Genomic DNA, 19,496 nt, shown 5'->3' on the forward strand with positions numbered 1-19,496 from the left:
TTAACTTTGTGTATATATTAAAATTTTTGCGCTTAAAATTGAAATTACTTTAATGAGCTTCATATTTGACAAATATACTTAAATATTTGGGACTAAAATGAGGTGTTAGCATCAGCCTGAAGGTTAAGCAGCTCTCCATAATTTTTAATTTTGTTAATAAATTGAAATTTTTGGGCTTAAAATTGATTGGATATTATCTTCAGCTGTTTAATTGTTTGGACTACCTAAATGAGCTTGATATTTCATAAATATATTTAAATATTTGGGAATGAAATGGTTTTAGCATCAAACAGCCGGATGGTTACAGAAGTTCAATTCAATTTTGCATGTTGTGTATATATTGATATTTTTGGCTTGAAATTTATTGATTATTAGCTCAGATGCTTGATTGCTTAAACTATTTTGTTGAACTTAAGATTTGTTAAATATACTTAAATATTTGGGTCTAAAATGAACTGGTTTTAGTGTCAAACAGCCTGAAGGCTAAAATTATTGAAGACAGTTTGCTTCAATTTTGAATTTTGTGTCTATATTGACTGTTATGGGCTTAAAATTCAAATTACTTTAATGAGTTTGATATCTGATAAATATGTCAAATATTTTGGCTTAAAATAAAATGATTTTAGCGTCAAACATCCTGAAGGTAGCAGCTCAATTCAACTTTTAATTTTGGGCATATACTAAAACTTTTGGGCTTAAAATTGTTTTGATGCTATCCTCAGATGCTAAATTTTTTTAACTACTGCAATGAGCTTGGAATTGGACAAATAATAAGGGAAAATGCAATTATTTTAGCCTCAAACAGCCTGATGGTTAAAGCAGTTGCTTAAACTTTGAATTTGATGTATATACTGAAATGTTTGGGTTCAAAGTTTCAGGCGTTGGCTCAGATGCTTGAATGTTTACACTTCTTTCATGAGCTTGATATATTTAAATATATGAGCTTAAAATTGTTTTAGCTTCAGGCAGACTGATGGGTAGAGCAGTTAGAGTTAAGTTTGAATTTGATGTGTAGGATTTTTTGCATAAAACTTAATTATTGTTAGAGGCTTTGTATTCAACTTGAGGGTTGATTATGTTGAAAAGGGATGTCCAAAGAAAATTAGATTTAAAACATTTTATGGATGAAATCATAAAAGGACTAAGGAATTAGTTTGGAATTACTGATTAAAATAATCTAGATTTTTAGTCAAATGAAAACTGCTTCATTTCTCAACGTGACGTGTTGTGTGACCAATGACCAATGGATTGTTGGACGGTCACAGCGCTCGACCGGCCCTGGTTAAAACTGCAGATAAGCCAGATATCATTATCAAGCAGATATCTTCTGTTTTGGATCTTCAGTTCTGCCGATTTTTGGCCAGATACAATTGTAACTTCTGGTTGGAAAAGGAAAATGGGTCGCGACCACGTGGGTCCGAGGTGATCCCCGACTACCTTCCAACCTTACACGAATGGCCACAATGCGTCCAAATTGGCCAGGCCCTTCTATGACATTTACCAGGCGAGTACAATGAGCTGGTTCGATACCACGGGATTCGCTACACTGGCCAAGTCTGCCCTGAAGGAAGCCCAAAAGACTATCGACAAAGCTTTGGACATTCAAGACGAAGAAGGGGCCAAGACGAAACAGAGCCCAAGTAAGTCCTTTTCTACTTGATTTTCTAAATAAAAAAATAATTTTCAACGTACATCGTCCAAAGGTATAGAAATAGAAAAAATTTAGAAAATTTTAATGTTAATTTGCCTATTCAACCAATGAACCTCGTTTTTTTATTTTATCACAGACCAATCAAATCGCATTGAAATGTTGCCATTTTTGACCAATTGATTGAGTCATTGAAATGAGCCCACATTAACAGCTTATCACATTTAATCAATTTTACATTTATTAACAACTTTAATTAATTTCTATGAAAAAGAATTTTTTATTTAAAAATCTATTTAAACTGATTATCTACTTGTCAGTGTCTAATTAAGTCAAATTGTTTAAAAGCCATGTCTTGACTGATTGGAATAAACCATGGATATTTACACACGCTTTAAAACAAATTGTTTTAGCGACAAACAGATAATTAAATGAGTTGAGCCTTGACGATTCACACACTTTAGAGGGTTTTTATGCGATAGCACACAATTTAAGCGCAGTAAATAGTTTAACTCAATTTTCCCCGAGTCTAGTAGGTCATGTGTATGACGACTATTGGCTCTTATGAACGATGATGTGCTTGAATTTGTAAGATGTAATATTCAAGATGTGTAATATACTGCGCTCTTTGAGAACTATTATATACCCCGTTCTGTACCTATAGCACACGGGTGTTTCCTAGCCCTTCCAGAAATTTGATTATTGGGCCGGTTTCAGTGATTAAACTTCCTCTATGTTTATGCTGTATATCCCAAATGTACGCATAGAAGTGCAGAATCTTCGTGTGCCTTGTTGGATTATAGTATTCTTCTTCAAATGCCATTTAATCTGCAGTGTCATGTTGGTATGGTGAGGTAATAAGGATACTAGGAAGCGGAGTTTGTGCTCCCCAGGCACTGCAGCCTTCTGGCTTATTGTACCTTCCTAGTTCCTTAGTTCAGTGCAATAGACTCAATCCTTCTTAGAAGTATCAGGTCATTGACTGTCGCTGCTACAATTTCATTCCCTAAGTTTTTTCATATGCTAGGTTAAATCTCCATTGAGCTGTTGCTTCGGGGCTTGATTGGGTGGCTGTTTCCAACTCCTCATTACATACTGCAGGTGAGATCATCATTGCCCATGTTGTGTAGATGTTTTCTCAGATGCCAGTGACCGGTTAGTAGTCCTACCACTCCTCTGAGTTTAGCCCTCTCCAATTGCAGCAGTGATTTTGCCAGTCTTGGTGAGGTTTGTTTCATCATAAGTTTACTGTGCCTAGCGCCGCTAGAGTTTATCTACTTCACCTTTTGTTTTGTTTGGATCCATTCTGCGATGGAGGATTCTATTTTTTTGTTATCCGAAGTATAGGTTCAGAGCCTATGTATGGTCTTGCAGATCCTCCTCTGGCCAGTGTGCCTGCTTTCTCGCCACAATTCCTCTGTGCCCTGGCACCCAAGATATCATCAGGTTGTTGTGTTTCCCCAGGTTTTGGATGCATTCACGGACTAATATTGATGTGATTCTTTTACGTGCTAATGCTTTAATAGCTGCTTGACTATCAGATCTTATGAGGATTTTTTTGGCAGTGTAACCTCTTTTAAGATTTTCTTGGGTACAAGCATTGATGGCATGTATTCTGCTTGAAAGACTGAAGTGTACTTCCCTAATGAGTTTGATCGCTCATGTTTTGGGCTTGTACAAAAAACCCCAAAACCCCAACCTGGGTCCTTCGTTTGTTTTGGAGCCATCTGTATACCATATCATTGTATCTGATCCTATCCTGTGTTCTTCCTCTCCTTTATAGTCAGTTAAGACTTTACAAGATGTTGTAAAGTATGCTGTTAAGAATCCTGTTAGATTCAAATTTTTTTCTGTTCCTTCTTTACCAGCTTTACCAAAACTTGCTAGAAGTTTCTTGGTTTCTATGTCGCCAACGAGTGAATTCCACTATTCTTTCATTTTGCCTTTTTGTCTAAGGTACTCATTGTATGAATCCCCATGTCACAAAAGGGCTCAGGATCAATTGAATCTTGTGTGAATATTGAAATTTTTGACCTTAAAAATTGATTTGATGTTAGCCTGTGATACTTCACTGTTTAAATTACTTTGATGAGATTAAGATTTTATAAACATATTTAAATATTTAGGCCAAAAATAAAATTTTTTAGTGCCAATTAGCCTGACGGTTAAAGCAGTATGATTCAATTTTGAATTTTGTGTATATATTGAAATTTTTCGCTTAAAATTAATTGGATATTAGCCTCAGATGCTTGATTGTTTAAACTACTTTGATGTAATTAATGTTTTATAAATATATTTAAATATTTAGGCCCAAAATAAAATTGTTTTTGCAACAAACAGCCTGATAGTTAAGACAGTTCAATTAAACTTTGAATTTTGTGCACATACTTTTGGGCTTAAAATTGATTGGATATTAACGTCAGATGTTTGATTATTTAAACTACTTTAATGAACTTGACATTTGATAAATATATTTAAATATTTTGGCCTAAAATAAAATTGTTTTACTGTCAAACCCCGTGGCAGTTGTAGCATTTCAATTCAACTTAGAATTTTGTGCATATGTTGAATTTTTTAGGCTTAAAATTGATTGTATATTAGCCTTAGAATCCTCATGGTTTAAACTACTTTAATTTGCATAATATTTAATAAATAATTAGGCTTAAAAATTATTTTAGCCTCAAATCTATCTATCCACAGATTAGTTGGGTATTTTTCAATGAGCTTGATGTTTGGATTAATACATTTAATTAATTGGTATTGGAATAAAATTGTTTATCACCTTTACTCTCAGACAGCAATTATTTAAACTACTTCAATGAGCCAGGAATTTGATAAATATCTTGGGCATTAAAGGTAATTGATTGACTAGCAATGAAAAGGGTTACTTTTGTTGTTACCTTTTTTCTTAATCATTATTTTTGCCTTGAACTTGCTGCTTTACGTTCTTAATGCTTAGGATTTTGGATAATTAATTAATTTGGATGATACCGGTTTGCTGATAGTTTTAATAATTTGTTAGATTACCTCTTGTGGTATGCAGAGTTAGTAACCTTACTGATGATCCAGTAATGATTCGTGCTGGGTTGGTCTGTCAGACAGGTTTTAGCATTTTGCCATCATCTGTAGGCAGACCAAATCAGAAAGGATCAAATTATAATTTTTAAAAATTGTTTGAGACATTGAACAACTTGTTTTTACAATTTCACAAATTTCTCCCCAAACATTTTTCATCTGATTTATCTAAATAGATAATTTATCAGTATTTTATAATTGTTGACAAAAAAGAAAGCATATTGACACCTTCTCTTTGTTAACGCTTGCATTTTTGCAACAGCGGAATCGATTTCGAGCAGTAGTGATGTAAACACGGACAGTTTTTTCTCAGCATGGGGATTACAGAGCGGGAGCAGCCAGAGCACACCTGGTGCGATAACGAAGGAGGTGGTTTCGCCAAGTGTCAAGATGCCGAACAGCACCAGCCTTTGGGGTTCGTTCACCGGCTCTTTTTTCGACAACCAGTCGAAACCAGGTAATTCGTTTGTTAGCAAAAACAAATTTAACATTAATTTAAAACTTTGTGTTGTAGAGGGGACGAAATCTGGCGATTTGGTATCAGACCAACCGAAGAAATCTACCCCACCGAGAAGCCTCTCCCTCGATCTCTCAAAATCTTTATATACGGTTCAGTCGGAGGCCAGGGAATCACCTGAGCATAACGATGATATACCAGATGGGGAACAGATCAAAGAAGAAATTAAAAACTTTCCTCAGGTTGAGGTCGTTATGAGGAAAAAAGAGCAGAAAAACGTAGCCAGCCGGCTGTCTGTGATTTCGTCTGAAAGCGACAGAAGATCGACTGATAGTTGTGATGTCATAGGATCAACTCCTGACTCAGACCACTCGATATCGGCTTCTTCTTCTGTGGCCAGGTTGAGGCAGAGCGGATCGTTCGAATCCGTCGAGGTGTTGACTTCGCCCAGTTCTGTTGACGTTCTGGGCTCGCATTCGACCGAATCAGGCGACAAGGGAAACAGCAGCGATTCTGTTTCGCCGATAGCAGAAGGCGAAGGAGTAGAGGTGATACCAGAAGATGAAGATGACATCAGCGTCGAAGACAGCAACACGTCAGCCTCAGAAAACACTTTAACAATGACTGTACTTGAACATTCAGCAAACGCAATGCTAAAGTCTACATCATCGTTAGAAACATCTTTTACAGAAGCCATGTCTCCAAGAGAGGTAATTAATTATAAAATTTATCCCTTTTAGCTATGTTATACATACTTAAAATTAAAAAAAAAAAAACTTAAAAAAACTGCTACAAGTTAAAAAATAGTAAATTTGAGCATTTTTTAGGATTTAAATTTAATGAAAAACGAATTAGCATTTATTTTGAATAAAGGATTGATCCATGGCTTTGACCTTAAAGAAAACCTTTTCCTACCCTAAAGGTCACAATTTAGAGCAGAGGCTCTGAAAATCCCTTGCTTTCTGTTTAACCAGGCTGTCAACCGCCCGATCACCGGTTTCGTGTTGACACACGCGGTCGTCCAAGAGGGCGGAGGAGACGCCAAGATCAAGAAGGACACCAAAATATTAAAGAAGGACGAAGTCGTGACCGAGGCACCCAAGCTGAGCCAGTCTCGCGTCTCCGAATGTTTGAGCGACCCTGCTGAAAGCAGCTGCGAAGAGGGCACGATAATGGGAAGCAGTGATGAAGGGTCGAATCTCCGAGGTTCAGTTGTAACAACGCTTATCGCAGATGCAATGACTGAACCGTCGGCCATCATACGCGAACAGTCTCCGATAAGTTCAGAAAGGTTTAATTTTTTAAATTAAATTACTGGTTACTTTAAAGTTTGATGTTTAATTTTCTTTTTCTGCTCTTTTTAAGGTCTGATCTTGTCAAAATCGGTTCCAGCGAACAAACTTCTGGAGATGAACTTGAAACAACAACATCCTCCGATATTGAAATAATTTCAAGGTATTTGTTTTTATATAAGTAAAGTAAAAAAAGTAATTCCTGCCGTACAGGAGGACTTAATGTTAAACTAAACCGTTGGGTGTCTTGGATGAGGGGTCAAACCTCCCAGGCAAATTATGTACTACAGTGTAGCAAATGTAGCTTCCAATTTGCACATTTATGAAAAATATTTTTACATTGTAGAGAAGCAGTGTATTTTCTTTATCAGAAACTGTGTGGCAATTTTAATTCTGACAAATTTTGCAATTTTGGTTATTTCAAAACATTTTTTAAAAACTTGCACAAAAACTTGTAGCAAAACTTACATTTTTCAAATGAAAACTGCTCAGGCAAGTTAATAAAAGCAGATATTCTAAAAAAAAAGAAGTAAATGTTACCATGGTTACATTAACATTTCCAGCATGAAGCAAGTTTCAAAAGAAAAATGTAAAAATTCAAAAATATCCAAACTTAAAGTCACCAAAAAGTCCCCCTACTTGACATTTACCAAATTGACTAGCAGGTGAGACGTTGATCCATTCCTCGTCAACGCGTTCTCACCTTGTATGTATTTTTAGCACGACGCCCAATGGGAGTAATGCAAGCACAAGGCTCAGTCCGACGAAGAATCTCAGGTTCAATGACGTTCCCAACACGCAGAAGCCGACGCCCGGGAAAATAAAAGGGCATCACCGAGAGCCTTCTGAAGCCTCGAGCGGCGGGTCAGAAGAAGGCAATGACGTTGAAAAATTGTTAAAGGTAGTATTCTAAATTCTCCTAACCCTTGAACTGAGATTTTTAAAAATTTATTAAATACTTTTTTTCTATTAGAGGATTTCAGAAATGAGCGAACTTCTTCAGGCCAGAGAAACAAAACTACTTGACCTGAGCAGAGCCAATGCAGCCCTTCATGAATCAAATTCCAGCTTAAAGAGGTAATCAATTAGTTATGGATAAATACGTAAATTAATTCAAAAATAAATAATAAACAAAGATTCTCAATTTTTTTTATTTTTAATTAAACATATTTTGTGTAAAGAGAAATCTTACTTAAATTTTTGGATGACATAAAGGGAGACATCGGACTTTTAAAACTCGTGCTTTTCATTCACATAATTTCTCCTCAAAACTTAATCCAAAACCTAACTATTTAACTTAGTCTGAGCTGTCCCTAACCCTACTTACCTAGCCTAATTTGAACCTAAGTCTACCTAACCTAACATAATATGTCCTTAGCCCTCTTTCTTTATTACTACTTTTCCTTACATTCTTACTATTGCTACTATTCTTATTCTTATAACTGCTACTTTCACCCAAGCCTACAATTTACACATGAAATCAAAAACAACAAAACAAAAAAATTATTTTTAGATACACTCGTGATATAACAAACCTGGCCGAAGGACTACTTCACATAATTATTACCCTACTGCAAGAACATAAAGATATGCAAACATATCCTTCATAACAATCGTTATCCTAAACACATAATCAATAGAAAAATCAACAACTACGACTGATAACTAACACCGTAACATAACACTGCATCAGTTCCATCAACCATAGACAAACCAACATACATTCCATTCCATTTGTCCACATCCTATCACACAAATTAAACACATTTCTCTCTTCTGATAATTTTAAAATAGCCTACAAAAACTATAAAACTATTCACATCCTTTTTTTTTCCAAAATTAAAGATGCCACACACAAATAAGGTAATTTACAAAATCAATTGTATAAATTATCCTGCAACTTACATCGGAATTACATCCCAATATCTGAATAAGAGAGTAAAACAACATGTTTACGATTGCAAAAAACCCAAACAAAAACTACAGTGCTGGCTACCCACCATTTTGAACACCAACACAATTTCGACTTCAACAATCCAAAAATGTTACACAGAACAAAACAAACATAAATGTAACTTTTTAGAAATGGTTTACATCAACAGAGATAAACACAGCATAGATTACAGAATGGACACTTGTAAACACTAATATCATAAATCAAATTCTATATCAATAACATACATGTATCACTACAGTCTATAGTCTAAATCTTCAACAATTTATCTTTCCTTTCTCTAATAATCCTGAAAGGCTAACCAGGCCCAAATGACAATCCATTGCCCTCTTTTTTTCCCATTGTCGGTCCCTTTCACTTCAAAGAAGCTGACTCCTCATAGAAAAATGAATTTATATCCCTACTTCCTTTCCCACTCCTTCAAAATCAAACATATATAAACAAAAATACATTAATATCTTATTAACACTCTCAACACGACTCACAACAATGACACATCTACACAGAAAACACACACTTTGAGCGAGTACAAATACTTTGATTAAACGTAAAAATTTTATATTGCGTACATCACTGTATAAATTCATTTTCATATTTTATATGTATTTGTATAATTTAAACAATGTTTATAAATCCCAGGCCCTGAAGATGATTTCAATAAAGATCAAAACGGTATGATAAAGAAAATGTTTTTCTAAACCTACATCACACTAGAATGCATCTCATGATCTCTAAAAAGATCATTACATAACGGTCACTAAATATTATGCATTGCTACTATTAATTATATTTTTTTATATTTTGTATTATGTGATTTAGTTAAACTTATTTCACTTTATGTTAACTTCAAACCTTCATTAATTCAACTGCCATATTTTTAAAACTTTGTGACCTTATTGTTATTCTTAGGGGACTGTAGTCACAAATTAAAGTATTTTTTCACCAAACTTAACCTAACCTAATCTGTCCCTAACTCTACCTAACTCCTGTTTCTAACCCTATTTAACCTAACATTTCCCTAACCGTAAAATGTCCCTAACTCTACTTTACCTAGCCTAATCTGCCCCTAATGTAACCCCTATAATGTTCCTAACTCAACCTAACCTAACTAATCTGAACCTAACCCTACCTAATCTAACCTAACCTTACTTAATCCAGTGTAACACAAAACTGATACACAAACAAGTGTGTATTCAGCAATAAAAATTTCCATGTTAATATAATAAAATTTAAATTGGTCCAGCACATTGTATTATTTTTTTATTTAGAAGCTAAGGGGAAATATTGCAACAGTAAACTGTTATTCTTAAAATTGGATTTACAATTAAAAGGCTTGAATATGTTTAAAAAAAAAATAATATATATATATAATAATCCTGTCAGGTTNATATATATTATATATATTGATGCGTTTAGTATTACTTATATTACTTTGATCCAAAATTTTTGGTCTTTCAAGTCACAATTATTGTTTATTTACATTGTTAACTGAAGATCCTTTCCTTGACGTTATTCAATTCTGACCAAATTTCACGAAAATTTCATTTCTTCTCTCTGCGCCTCTCAGCCAGCTAGAAGTCAAATCGGAGCAACAGGATTTGAAGAACATCAGCGAGGAGTTCACCCAGCGTCTGGCGGCCCTCGAGCGCAAGTTCCAACAGGCCATACGCGAGAAGGAGGCATTTCGGAAACAGCTCGACGTAAGTATACACCATGAGACTGACCGTTTCACCGTTTAACCTGCGTTATTGACAGCAAGCCAAAGCTGAAATCGTTCTCAAAGAAGAGGACGCGGAAAAGGACCAAGTTATTGAGGAATTGAGGCAAGAAGGGGAAAAACTAAGCAAGCAGCATCTCGTGTTAAACAACACAATCAAGAAACTCAGAGCTACAGAGAAAGAAAACTCAAAAGTCATATCTACTTTAAAGTAATTACTTTTATTTTTTGTATTTTTTGAAACAATACATCTTGCTTGAGAATTGTCTTTTTTTTTATTAATTTAAAATAGTATAATAACTTTATAAATAACAGATTTTTCATATTTTATGGTTGTAGTTTGGTCGTTTCTGATCATTCTGGTCCGTCTATTGGTTCATCACCCTGTAGAAATCATAAATCCTCACAGCTTTTATTATTTTACTAATTTATAGCGACCAGTTGGGTTCAACGAGACAGGAGTTAGAAAGGAGTAAGAAAACGATGAGTGCGAAAGAAGAGATGGAGAGATCGCACATTGAGGCAGTCCACAACCTCAAGAAGCAGGTCCTCCAGCTTGAAAAGGAGCTCATCACAGAAAAAGGGAGTGTCTCGTCATTAACTGCATCTCTCATAGCTAGCCAAAAGTAGGTTTAAAACAGTTATTAAAGATAGTGCTAGCTGTTACAAATAAATAAAAACTTTAAAAAATTGTGTTACAGAGAGTTGAAAATGAAAAGTGAAGCCCTTTCAAAGGCGGAGTCTAATTTCAAGGCTGAAAAACAGCAGATGGAAAATTCGATAAAGAGCAACATATCCTTAGAGATTGAATCAGCGCAAGTCAGGATCACTACTTTTCAAAGTGCACTTGAAGACATGAGAAAACAGATGATCCAGGAACAAGAAAAGCATTCGAAGTATGAAAGTAAGCCGTTTTTATTATACATGTATAGTAATTTTACTTTTTATTTTTTTAAAAGGATTGAAATGACGCTAAGACAAGAGATGTCTGAACTGTTAAAGCGTGCTGAATGTGCTGAAAGGAGACTTGAGGACGAGTCGCAGGCGCTGAAGTCTGCAAGTCAACCACTCGCCCGGCAACTTCAGAGCTTGACCGAAGCACACAGTGCTGCTCAACAGAGATGGGAACGCCAGGAAGCGCTTTTAAACTCTTCAATCGGTACTAAATCCCTTGGGTATTGATTCATTAAAATTTTATTTGATTTTGTTTCTTCCAGCGGACTTGGAAGCCAAAGTGGTCAAGTTGACGTCCAGCGAAAGAAACGTTAGGCACCAGCACGAGGCGAGCAGCGCTCGTTTGTCGGAATTGATGAACGAAGTGATAACCCTACGCGAACAGAATAACGCCCTTCTATCCGAGCTAAACCTAAGCCAAGAAAATCTAGAAAAAGTCAAAGTTCTTAAAAACAGGTAAAACTTTTATATTTATATTTTAAAAATTGTCTTGTACATTTTGAAATGTTTTCAGCGAGACGAAGAAATTCCAGTTGGAAAAGGAAAGGCTTGTCTCCGAGCTTGAAGAGAAGAAGCGGGAAATCATCTCGCTCAAGGATATTTTGAGCGTGGAAAAGGCAGCGTTGGACGCAGAGAAGAGAAAAAATATCGCACTACAGGTAGAATATTTAAAACGCTTCCACAAACTCCTTATTCCCAAACAACTTGTTTATATCTAAATAAACGTGTTTTTTGAAGATTTTTTTCTTTACTTTTTTAATTAAAACTAGTCAAATAATATAGGAGCAGTTAAGAGTAAATAAAGCCGCAATCGAATCTGCACCAATGCATACGCCAAGATCTTCTCCGTGTAGTTTGAAGGATTCCATCGAGTCTGAAAGCGCACTCAACTGGGTAAGCTAATGTTGTAATTTATCAGAATTTATTTAAATAAACCAAAAAAATTAGTTCGGTGAAGAGCAGAACGAAATGCCAACGCCGAGGTTTTACGAGGTGTTGAAGCCTTCAAACAACACGTCATTTATTGAGAATCTTCAGTCTCAATTAAAATTGAAAGAAGGCGAGGTTCACCAGCTTCAGTGGGAGGTCGCACGTATGGAAAGCGAGAGGACGTCGCTTCGAGACGAAATCATGAGGTTGTCCTCACAGCTCGAGGTGCAGTCAAGCGAGGTCAAATCCCTCGAGACTCTGAAGACGCAGTACGACGCCCTTCTCCAAATGTACGGGGAGAAGGTTGAAGAGACACAAGAACTCAAGATGGACCTTCAAGACATGAAAGAAATGTATAAAGCTCAGGTAATTTTTTTTTTTTTTTTTAAATAAAAAAATGGTGTTAAAAAAAGTGTTTTGTAGATTGACGAGCTTCTTAAGCGCGAAGAGCCTAAGCCAAATGTGCCATCATGATGCGGAATGATGTGAACGGCCTTGTGAAATTTACGATATTATCAGCCTCAGGGGAGGGAAAAAAATATTTATAAAATGCATGCTCAAATTAAAATAAATGTTTGATCAAGTCTCATGTTTAAGAAAAAAAAAAAATTAAAGACTATGATATTTTCTCATGCTTAATTTATAACTAGAATAATGATAATATTTGGGGACAAATTTTGGAGGTGCCTTTATTTGTTAGACATTTGTCAAATTTAATCGTATCTCAGCTATACAACAAAAGTAAGCAAAAAAAGAATTTTAAAACCAGCTATTCATTGTACATTTTCATATAATTAAAAATTTAAGAAATTTGTCAATATTTGTTTATTATGTAATATAATATTTGTAATATAGGTGTTATTTGTACATTGTGTTTATTATGAATATATTAATTTAATTAATTATAAATAAAATTATTAAATTATTGCAACCATCTGATTTCTTTTTACACCTTACACAACTTAATCTTGTTATTGAACATTTTTGTTTGCCATCATCATTATATCCAAACTCCAGGAAACACTTTCTGAGGCTCCACTTTGCTTATTTTCCTAGGTATTAATTGTCACCTTTATGAAGAGGCTGTTCAACTCCTGAGTAAAAGCCAAGGAGTGAAGGATATACATGTGAGCCTTTAACAAAGCTTTGGGGTCTGATAAAATTTTTTAAACATAATGAAAAGCTCTAGATAATAATAAAGATTGCACAATAGACCAATATTTGTCACTTAAGGTAAAGGCTGACTCCTTTTAATTTTAACCATAGCCGAAGATTCTAGTTCTTTTTTAATATAACAATTTATGGCAGAAAAATGTGATGACCAATTTGTCGTTCTGAGGCTCTGGCTAGGATATCTGCTGCTTTATTGCCTGAAATACCTCAATACTTTTAATACACTTCGATAATTAATAAGGGAAATCAAATTTGAGGTTTCTTACATAGAACTACCAAAATTTTAAGGATGTAGAGACAATGATTACACTGTTTAAGATTACGTCCGTCCCATTTTATAATATTATTCAGTTGTTTGATCAGAAAATATTAAGTAATATTTACATAAGTAATAAATAGAAAAAGTACAGCAACAATTTATTTGCACACTCTGGTTACATACTTGGATACACTGTACAAACTTGTAGAATCCACAGAACTGCAACCATTAAACATAAGACGACAAAATTATGACCTGATATTTTCTTACGAATATTTAAATATTATGATCGACTGTCCGCAATTAATCAATTTTCTAAATTTCCATGTTTCACAGTGTAAAACCAGACAAAAAATATTATTTTCAAAATATAATTGTAATTCAAATTATTTAAAATTTAGTCCGATTTCTTGACTCGTGGAAACGAGTAATAAACTTCCTTTACATTGTGACACTTTTTACCTTTTCTTAAGTCGCTTTAAACATTTTTAAAAACTTTTTCAATTAATTAATCTTTATGTAAGATACGGGTTGCAATAAAAAAAAGTCTAAGTGGATTGAAGTCACGAAAGCTCATGTGGTAGAGCAGCGGCGTATTTAGCTGAAGGTCGTGCATTCGAATCCCGCCCCTGACACTGCTTTTTTTTATCTCAACCAAAACCTTACATAAAGATTAATTAATTGAAAGAGGTTACTTGGTCAATTGGACCACAAAATCGAAATAATTTAATAAGCATAATTGCATTTGATTTGTTTATATATTTCTGTTGTTTAATTGTTAAATTAATTTTTTTATCATTCTTTCTCATGCCCTTTATATTTGTTTATATATTTCTGATGTTTAATTGTTTAATTAAATTTTTATATTCTTTCTCATTCCCTTTATATTTGTCTATATATTTCTGTTGTTTAATTACATTTTTCTCATCCCTTCTCATTTTCTTTATATTTGTCTATATATTTCTGTTATTTAATTGTTTAATTAAATTTTTATCAATCCTTCTCATTCCCTTTATATTTGTCTATATATTTCTGTTGTTTAATTAAATTTTTATGATTCTTTCTCATCCCCCTTATATTTGTTTATATATTTTTGTTGTTTAATTATTTAATTACATTTTTATCATTCCTTCTAATTTTCTTTACATTTTTATACGCGTATCTATTATGATGATTACAATATTTTGTGTTTATTATGTCCACATTTTTCATAATTGTTATATGTTTTATTATTATTTATGTTTCAATTATTCATTATGTATAGCTTAAACACTTATAGAACTTGTAACTGGGTATATGTACACATATAAATAAATAGATCCCCTCATGACCTTAGAATTTTAGGCTTTTGTCGACCACAGTTTTTTAAAGATATTTAGGCTTCCTAGACTAGTTTCGAATTAATCTTGTAAGCTTGGAGAATCTCTAAAAGCTGCCTGGTTGCAGTTAACATACTGATCTATAGTCCTATACTATTGGAATTTCTTCTTCAAAGAAATCAAGTATCCTAAGGATTTTTTCTTAATTTTTACTCAACCTACTGTTTTTCGAGGATTGTTTGATGCTACATTGACCAAATAGTTTTGGTAGATTCGAAATAAAGCCGACAAAGGCCAAATTTAGCTGATTCACAGTCAGTCAGGTCAGGCTGTTCAAAAAACAGCGCCACATTCGTTTCGAGTCAATATGCATTTAAAACAGTTCTAGAAGAAATTTAAGAAGAACCATAATTAAATTAACTTTAATTTTGGAAATATATGTGCCCAGTTGTTTTATTTCAGAAGGTCAGACCGATTGTGATTTGTGTGTATCAAGCATGTCGTAGGCTGTCAGAGTATTGATAAGAGCTGTTTGTGTTTATGCTTCTTATCAAGAGAGCCGCTCGCTTTTAAAGGTGCCCAACAAACTAACATAAAATGAAGAATGGAAGCACTTCGGGGGTGAAGCTGAGGAAAGTGAAAGGGAAAGAAGCCCCCAAAGAGAAACCGGGGAAGGCGGAGACGAACGAAAAAGAAGGAGATGCCAAACCGTAAGCTTTGCCTTTTTTAAAAGGTCGATCATACCTGACAATGTGCTGTTTCAGATCGAAATTTATGCCTTTCCCGGGCAGCTACATCAAGCAGAGGATCTGGGCTCGCCTTGTTCTCTTACTCGCAACACTCGTAATCGTATACTTCACACCGAAACAGGATAAAACTATATACCTGGCCCGGGTCAAGGATTCCGTCGACAACCGTCGTCTCGACGTGAAGTGTTCCGAAGACTATTTCAAAGAAATCATAGAATACGGAGGTAGTATTTGTAGTTTCCTTGCTATTTACTGTAACCGATGAGGATTTATTTAACAGGCTGCGTACCGGTGAAATGTGGGCGTGTTGTTATGGACAAACTTCTTACGAAGGAAGAAACAGAAACGCTGATTGATATCGCTAAACGTGGGCTTGCCTTGGGTGGGAGCGATGGAGGAGCGTCAATTCTCGACCTGCACAGCGGTGCTCTCTCAAAAGGGAAAAACTTCATTAACATATTCAGCTTCCCTAACATAACTGACATATTCAGGATCAACGACTTCGCACTGTACATGTAAGCAACTACTGTTCCAACTCCTAACTCATATTTCATTTAAAAGTACCTAGGAAAGCTAATAAAATATAAACGTTAACTTTTTAGATAAGTATTGACTGGTTTGATATGTTTCAGACGTGTGAGAAGAAAAATTCAAGAAGCAGTTGCGTACAGTTTTAAAATTGATTCGGATAAATTGTATCTGACAAAGCCGACGTTCTTTTCTCGGCTTACTTCCATAGAACCAGCGACAATCCACGACGAATACTGGCATTTGCACGTCGACAAAAATGTCTACCAATCCTTCCACTACACTTCTCTTGTATACCTCAACGACTACAACAGCGATTTCGAAGGCGGCCGGTTCGTGTTCGAGGACCCGGAGAATGCCTTAACGATCGTTGAACCCAAACGAGGTAAAAAAAAAAAGAAACTAAAAATTTAAAACACGTTTCGCATCATAAAGTAATAAATGTTTAAGGGAGGGTGTCGGCTTTCACATCGGGCGAGGAGAACGCGCACCGTGTCGAAAGGGTCACATCGGGGACAAGGTACGCCGTCACAATTTCGTTTACCTGTGACAAAAAACATGCCATAGGAGATCCAAATTTTAAACCATGAATCGATACCAACCAGTCCTCTCGAGTCACTTAAATCTCACCATAATGCTTAAAACTTGTAATGTGGGTAACAGAAATTTGTCATATCACATTCCACTTTGTAAATTTTTTTTTAAGTTTGTAAAGTTATTTATTGTAAGTTTGTAGATATTGATAAATAAATGTTTGTTTTCTTGTTATTTTTTTATTTGTATGTTTAGTCTTTAATTCAGCCCCGTTGGTTTTGGCCCTGTGCTTCCTCTCTCATAAAATAAAATGGTTTTGGGCTAATATGACCATCAGTGGTTTCTGACCCTAACTTTCTCAAGATTAAACTCGTACAAAATTTTAAAATCCTTTTCTTCTTTGGGCATGATGTTTCTTTTTAAGAAGTCCAATAATTCTTTATATATAAACCGCTCAAAAATGAATAGGGATATTACCAATTTTGTAGTATTTACTTTCATTTTTATTATAAATTGCATTAAAATTGATTAGAAATTGTTTTTTACTGAAGGAAAATTTAATTAAGGGAATTTAGAAAGTTACAAAAGAAAAGGTTTTAATTCCACAATTTTGTTTATTGGACACAATAATTTTTTTAAAATACCGTGTATAATGTCCTCTGTTAGGGTACGGTTACTATGGATGCAAATTCTGACGAAATTTTGTTCTGATGAGTTCTGACGATTTCGTCCGAACATTCAAACACATGCTTTCCAATGAGTGTTTACTTTGGCAGCGAATTGCATGTCAGAACACGCAGGATGTCGTCAAAACATCACTTGCTGGAGCAGAAAAAACATTGCCAGTAGTTAGGGAATGATTCAACTCCTTGTAGAGTTGGAATCTATTTGAGTCCACGGCATGAGAAATACAACTCTCTCAATTACGAGCCCCCATAATATGAAGAAGATTGGAAAACATTTCAGACCACGCTGCAAAATCATCCAAAGAAAACCGAGTCACATTATACCTCTCCGCAAGAGAATTCCAGGATCTGAACCAGGATATGTTACCCTTAATAACTTCGTGATGAAATTTTTGCCAGGCGAGAATCAGGAGCTTGAAGCGATTTCAAAATAAACTTAAAATGTGACCTTAAAGAATAAATAAACAACAGTTCTATGCCAGTCTCAATATACAACATTTAATTAGGAGTTGATAATGGCAGGGCAAACAACTTACGAACAAAAAAACGGTGAACTTTTTCTATCTCTTCATATTCGATTAATTTATATAGATTAACTGATTAGTCTTGTTTTTGAGAATCGGTGTTTGTGGGACACATGAACAACAAAAAATATTACAACAGAGATGGGGAGAAAGTTTCTCAAGAAATCAACACTACCAATAAGCCACAATTGATTAGTGATCGTAATTAACCATATTAATTATTCTAATGAATAATTCTTTTTTCTAAGGTTTTTGGTTGAGATGAAAAATTAATGCAACGAGCTGGATTCGAACCCACTTAGGCTCAATACGCTGCTCCTCTAACCAATTGAGGCTATCTTGACTTCGATCCCCTCGGATACCAACTCATCTTAACCTATAACCGTTCCAATTTTTCCTCTTTTTGCCATTTTTCAAATTTAAATTAATAAGGTCAATTATGACTTCTAAACGTACATGGATTAATATGCATTTTTTAAGGGACTAGCAATGATGAGATGGTTAATACTGTTTTTCCTCCAGCTCAATACCTTAATCAATGGATTTTCAAGAAAATAAAACCCATTTGCTGGGAGGTAGAAACGTACTGACTATCAGAAAACACATACACTGTAACCACCTCGTTCCGATGAGGATTTAGGACGTATTCGTCAGAACAAAATTTCGCCAGAATTCGCATCCAAAGTAACCGTAGCCTTAGGCATACTGTTAATAAGGTTGTCACTAATTTCATAAAGAATTTCACTCCATAGATGTTGCAATGCTGCACATCAATTTCTTTATAGGGCATAATTTTTTTAAACAATTAATACCGCGTAAAATGTCCTTTGTTAGCTAAAACTCTGTGCACCTTTTAGGGTGTTAATACGATTTCATAAGGAATTTCACTCCAAAGATGTTGCAACACTGCAGTCAGTTGTTGCAGGTCGACTGGCTGCAGATAGTGATCGAAAAGCCTTTTCTGCAATGCATCCCAAATGTGCTGTGTGACTGACATCTGGAGACAATGGGGGAAGGGGCAGATGGGAAATTCTCAGGTTTTCTAAACACTGATGAACCGCTCTGACTTTTTTTAAAGTTATTTATTGTAAGTTTATAGATATTGAATAACGTTTGTTTTCTTGGTCTGGCGTTGTCACCCAGAAATCAAAAATCCCTGCCAATGAGATCCCTGGTTTGAGGGATGTTATCCTTGATTATTTCTTGGACATAACGCACTGCAGTGAGGTTGCCTTCGACAATATGGACACTGCCTCCTCAAAACTGCACTGAAGGGAGCAGGAAGTAGGGCATTGTATGCATCCCCTGTTCTCGATAGACTCTTTGGTGAATATTATACCGACAGAAACGAGGCTCGTCAGTAAACAACAGCATTCCAATTGGTGTGTTCTAGGTGCTCGCTGTACCATATTCTCTTGAGTTTCTAGTGGTGGGCTGTTGCTGCAGGCCCTCTCAAAGGGGCATACGATGTGAGTCCAATTTCCCACAAATGATTACGAATCATTTATGTTGATCTTTATCACACTTGCTAAAACAAAAATACAAATTGTACTTCATTTCAGAACATTTTTTTCCTTAGCGTCATAATGCGCTGAGATCCACTACCAGGCCTCCTATTGGGACTCGTCTCTCGGGAGACCAACTCTGAGAAACACTAACTGCCTCTGCGATATTCACTTGCCTGTGACCTCGAGGCA

The 19,496-nt window shown here is 35.1% G+C and overlaps 2 protein-coding genes across 4 annotated transcripts; both read left to right on the top strand.

The window, feature by feature from the left end:
* Positions 1 to 1,289: 1,289 nt before the first annotated feature.
* On the top strand, positions 1,290 to 12,958 carry LOC106671135 (TATA element modulatory factor-like). 3 transcript variants are annotated; one of them, XM_014401979.2, is made up of 17 exons: positions 1,290 to 1,640; positions 4,986 to 5,180; positions 5,238 to 5,890; positions 6,155 to 6,471; positions 6,546 to 6,635; positions 7,193 to 7,373; positions 7,446 to 7,549; positions 9,994 to 10,126; positions 10,182 to 10,354; positions 10,578 to 10,769; positions 10,845 to 11,039; positions 11,103 to 11,302; positions 11,361 to 11,553; positions 11,612 to 11,756; positions 11,881 to 11,991; positions 12,046 to 12,393; positions 12,451 to 12,958. In XM_014401979.2, exons 1-17 carry the CDS (start codon positions 1,514 to 1,516, stop codon positions 12,499 to 12,501), a joined length of 3,408 nt encoding a protein of 1,135 aa, XP_014257465.1. In that variant the 5' UTR covers positions 1,290 to 1,513; the 3' UTR covers positions 12,502 to 12,958. The 3 variants fall into 3 exon arrangements, with proteins under 3 accessions (XP_014257465.1, XP_014257466.1, XP_014257467.1); XM_014401980.2 differs by having other exon boundaries at positions 5,037 to 5,180; XM_014401981.2 differs by lacking the exons at positions 9,994 to 10,126; positions 10,182 to 10,354.
* A 2,310-nt stretch (positions 12,959 to 15,268) lies between these two features.
* On the top strand, positions 15,269 to 16,759 carry LOC106671116 (2-oxoglutarate and iron-dependent oxygenase domain-containing protein 3-like). The gene is made up of 5 exons (XM_014401949.2): positions 15,269 to 15,488; positions 15,543 to 15,751; positions 15,808 to 16,042; positions 16,160 to 16,440; positions 16,506 to 16,759. The coding sequence occupies exons 1-5, from the start codon at positions 15,376 to 15,378 to the stop codon at positions 16,643 to 16,645; spliced, it is 978 nt and encodes a 325-aa protein (XP_014257435.1). The 5' UTR covers positions 15,269 to 15,375; the 3' UTR covers positions 16,646 to 16,759.
* The last annotated feature ends 2,737 nt before the right edge of the window (positions 16,760 to 19,496 follow it).

This window comes from Cimex lectularius, unplaced genomic scaffold (assembly GCF_000648675.2).
Source record: "Cimex lectularius strain Harlan isolate CLEC.00 unplaced genomic scaffold, Clec_2.1 scaffold39, whole genome shotgun sequence".
Classification (NCBI taxonomy): domain Eukaryota; kingdom Metazoa; phylum Arthropoda; class Insecta; order Hemiptera; family Cimicidae; genus Cimex; species Cimex lectularius.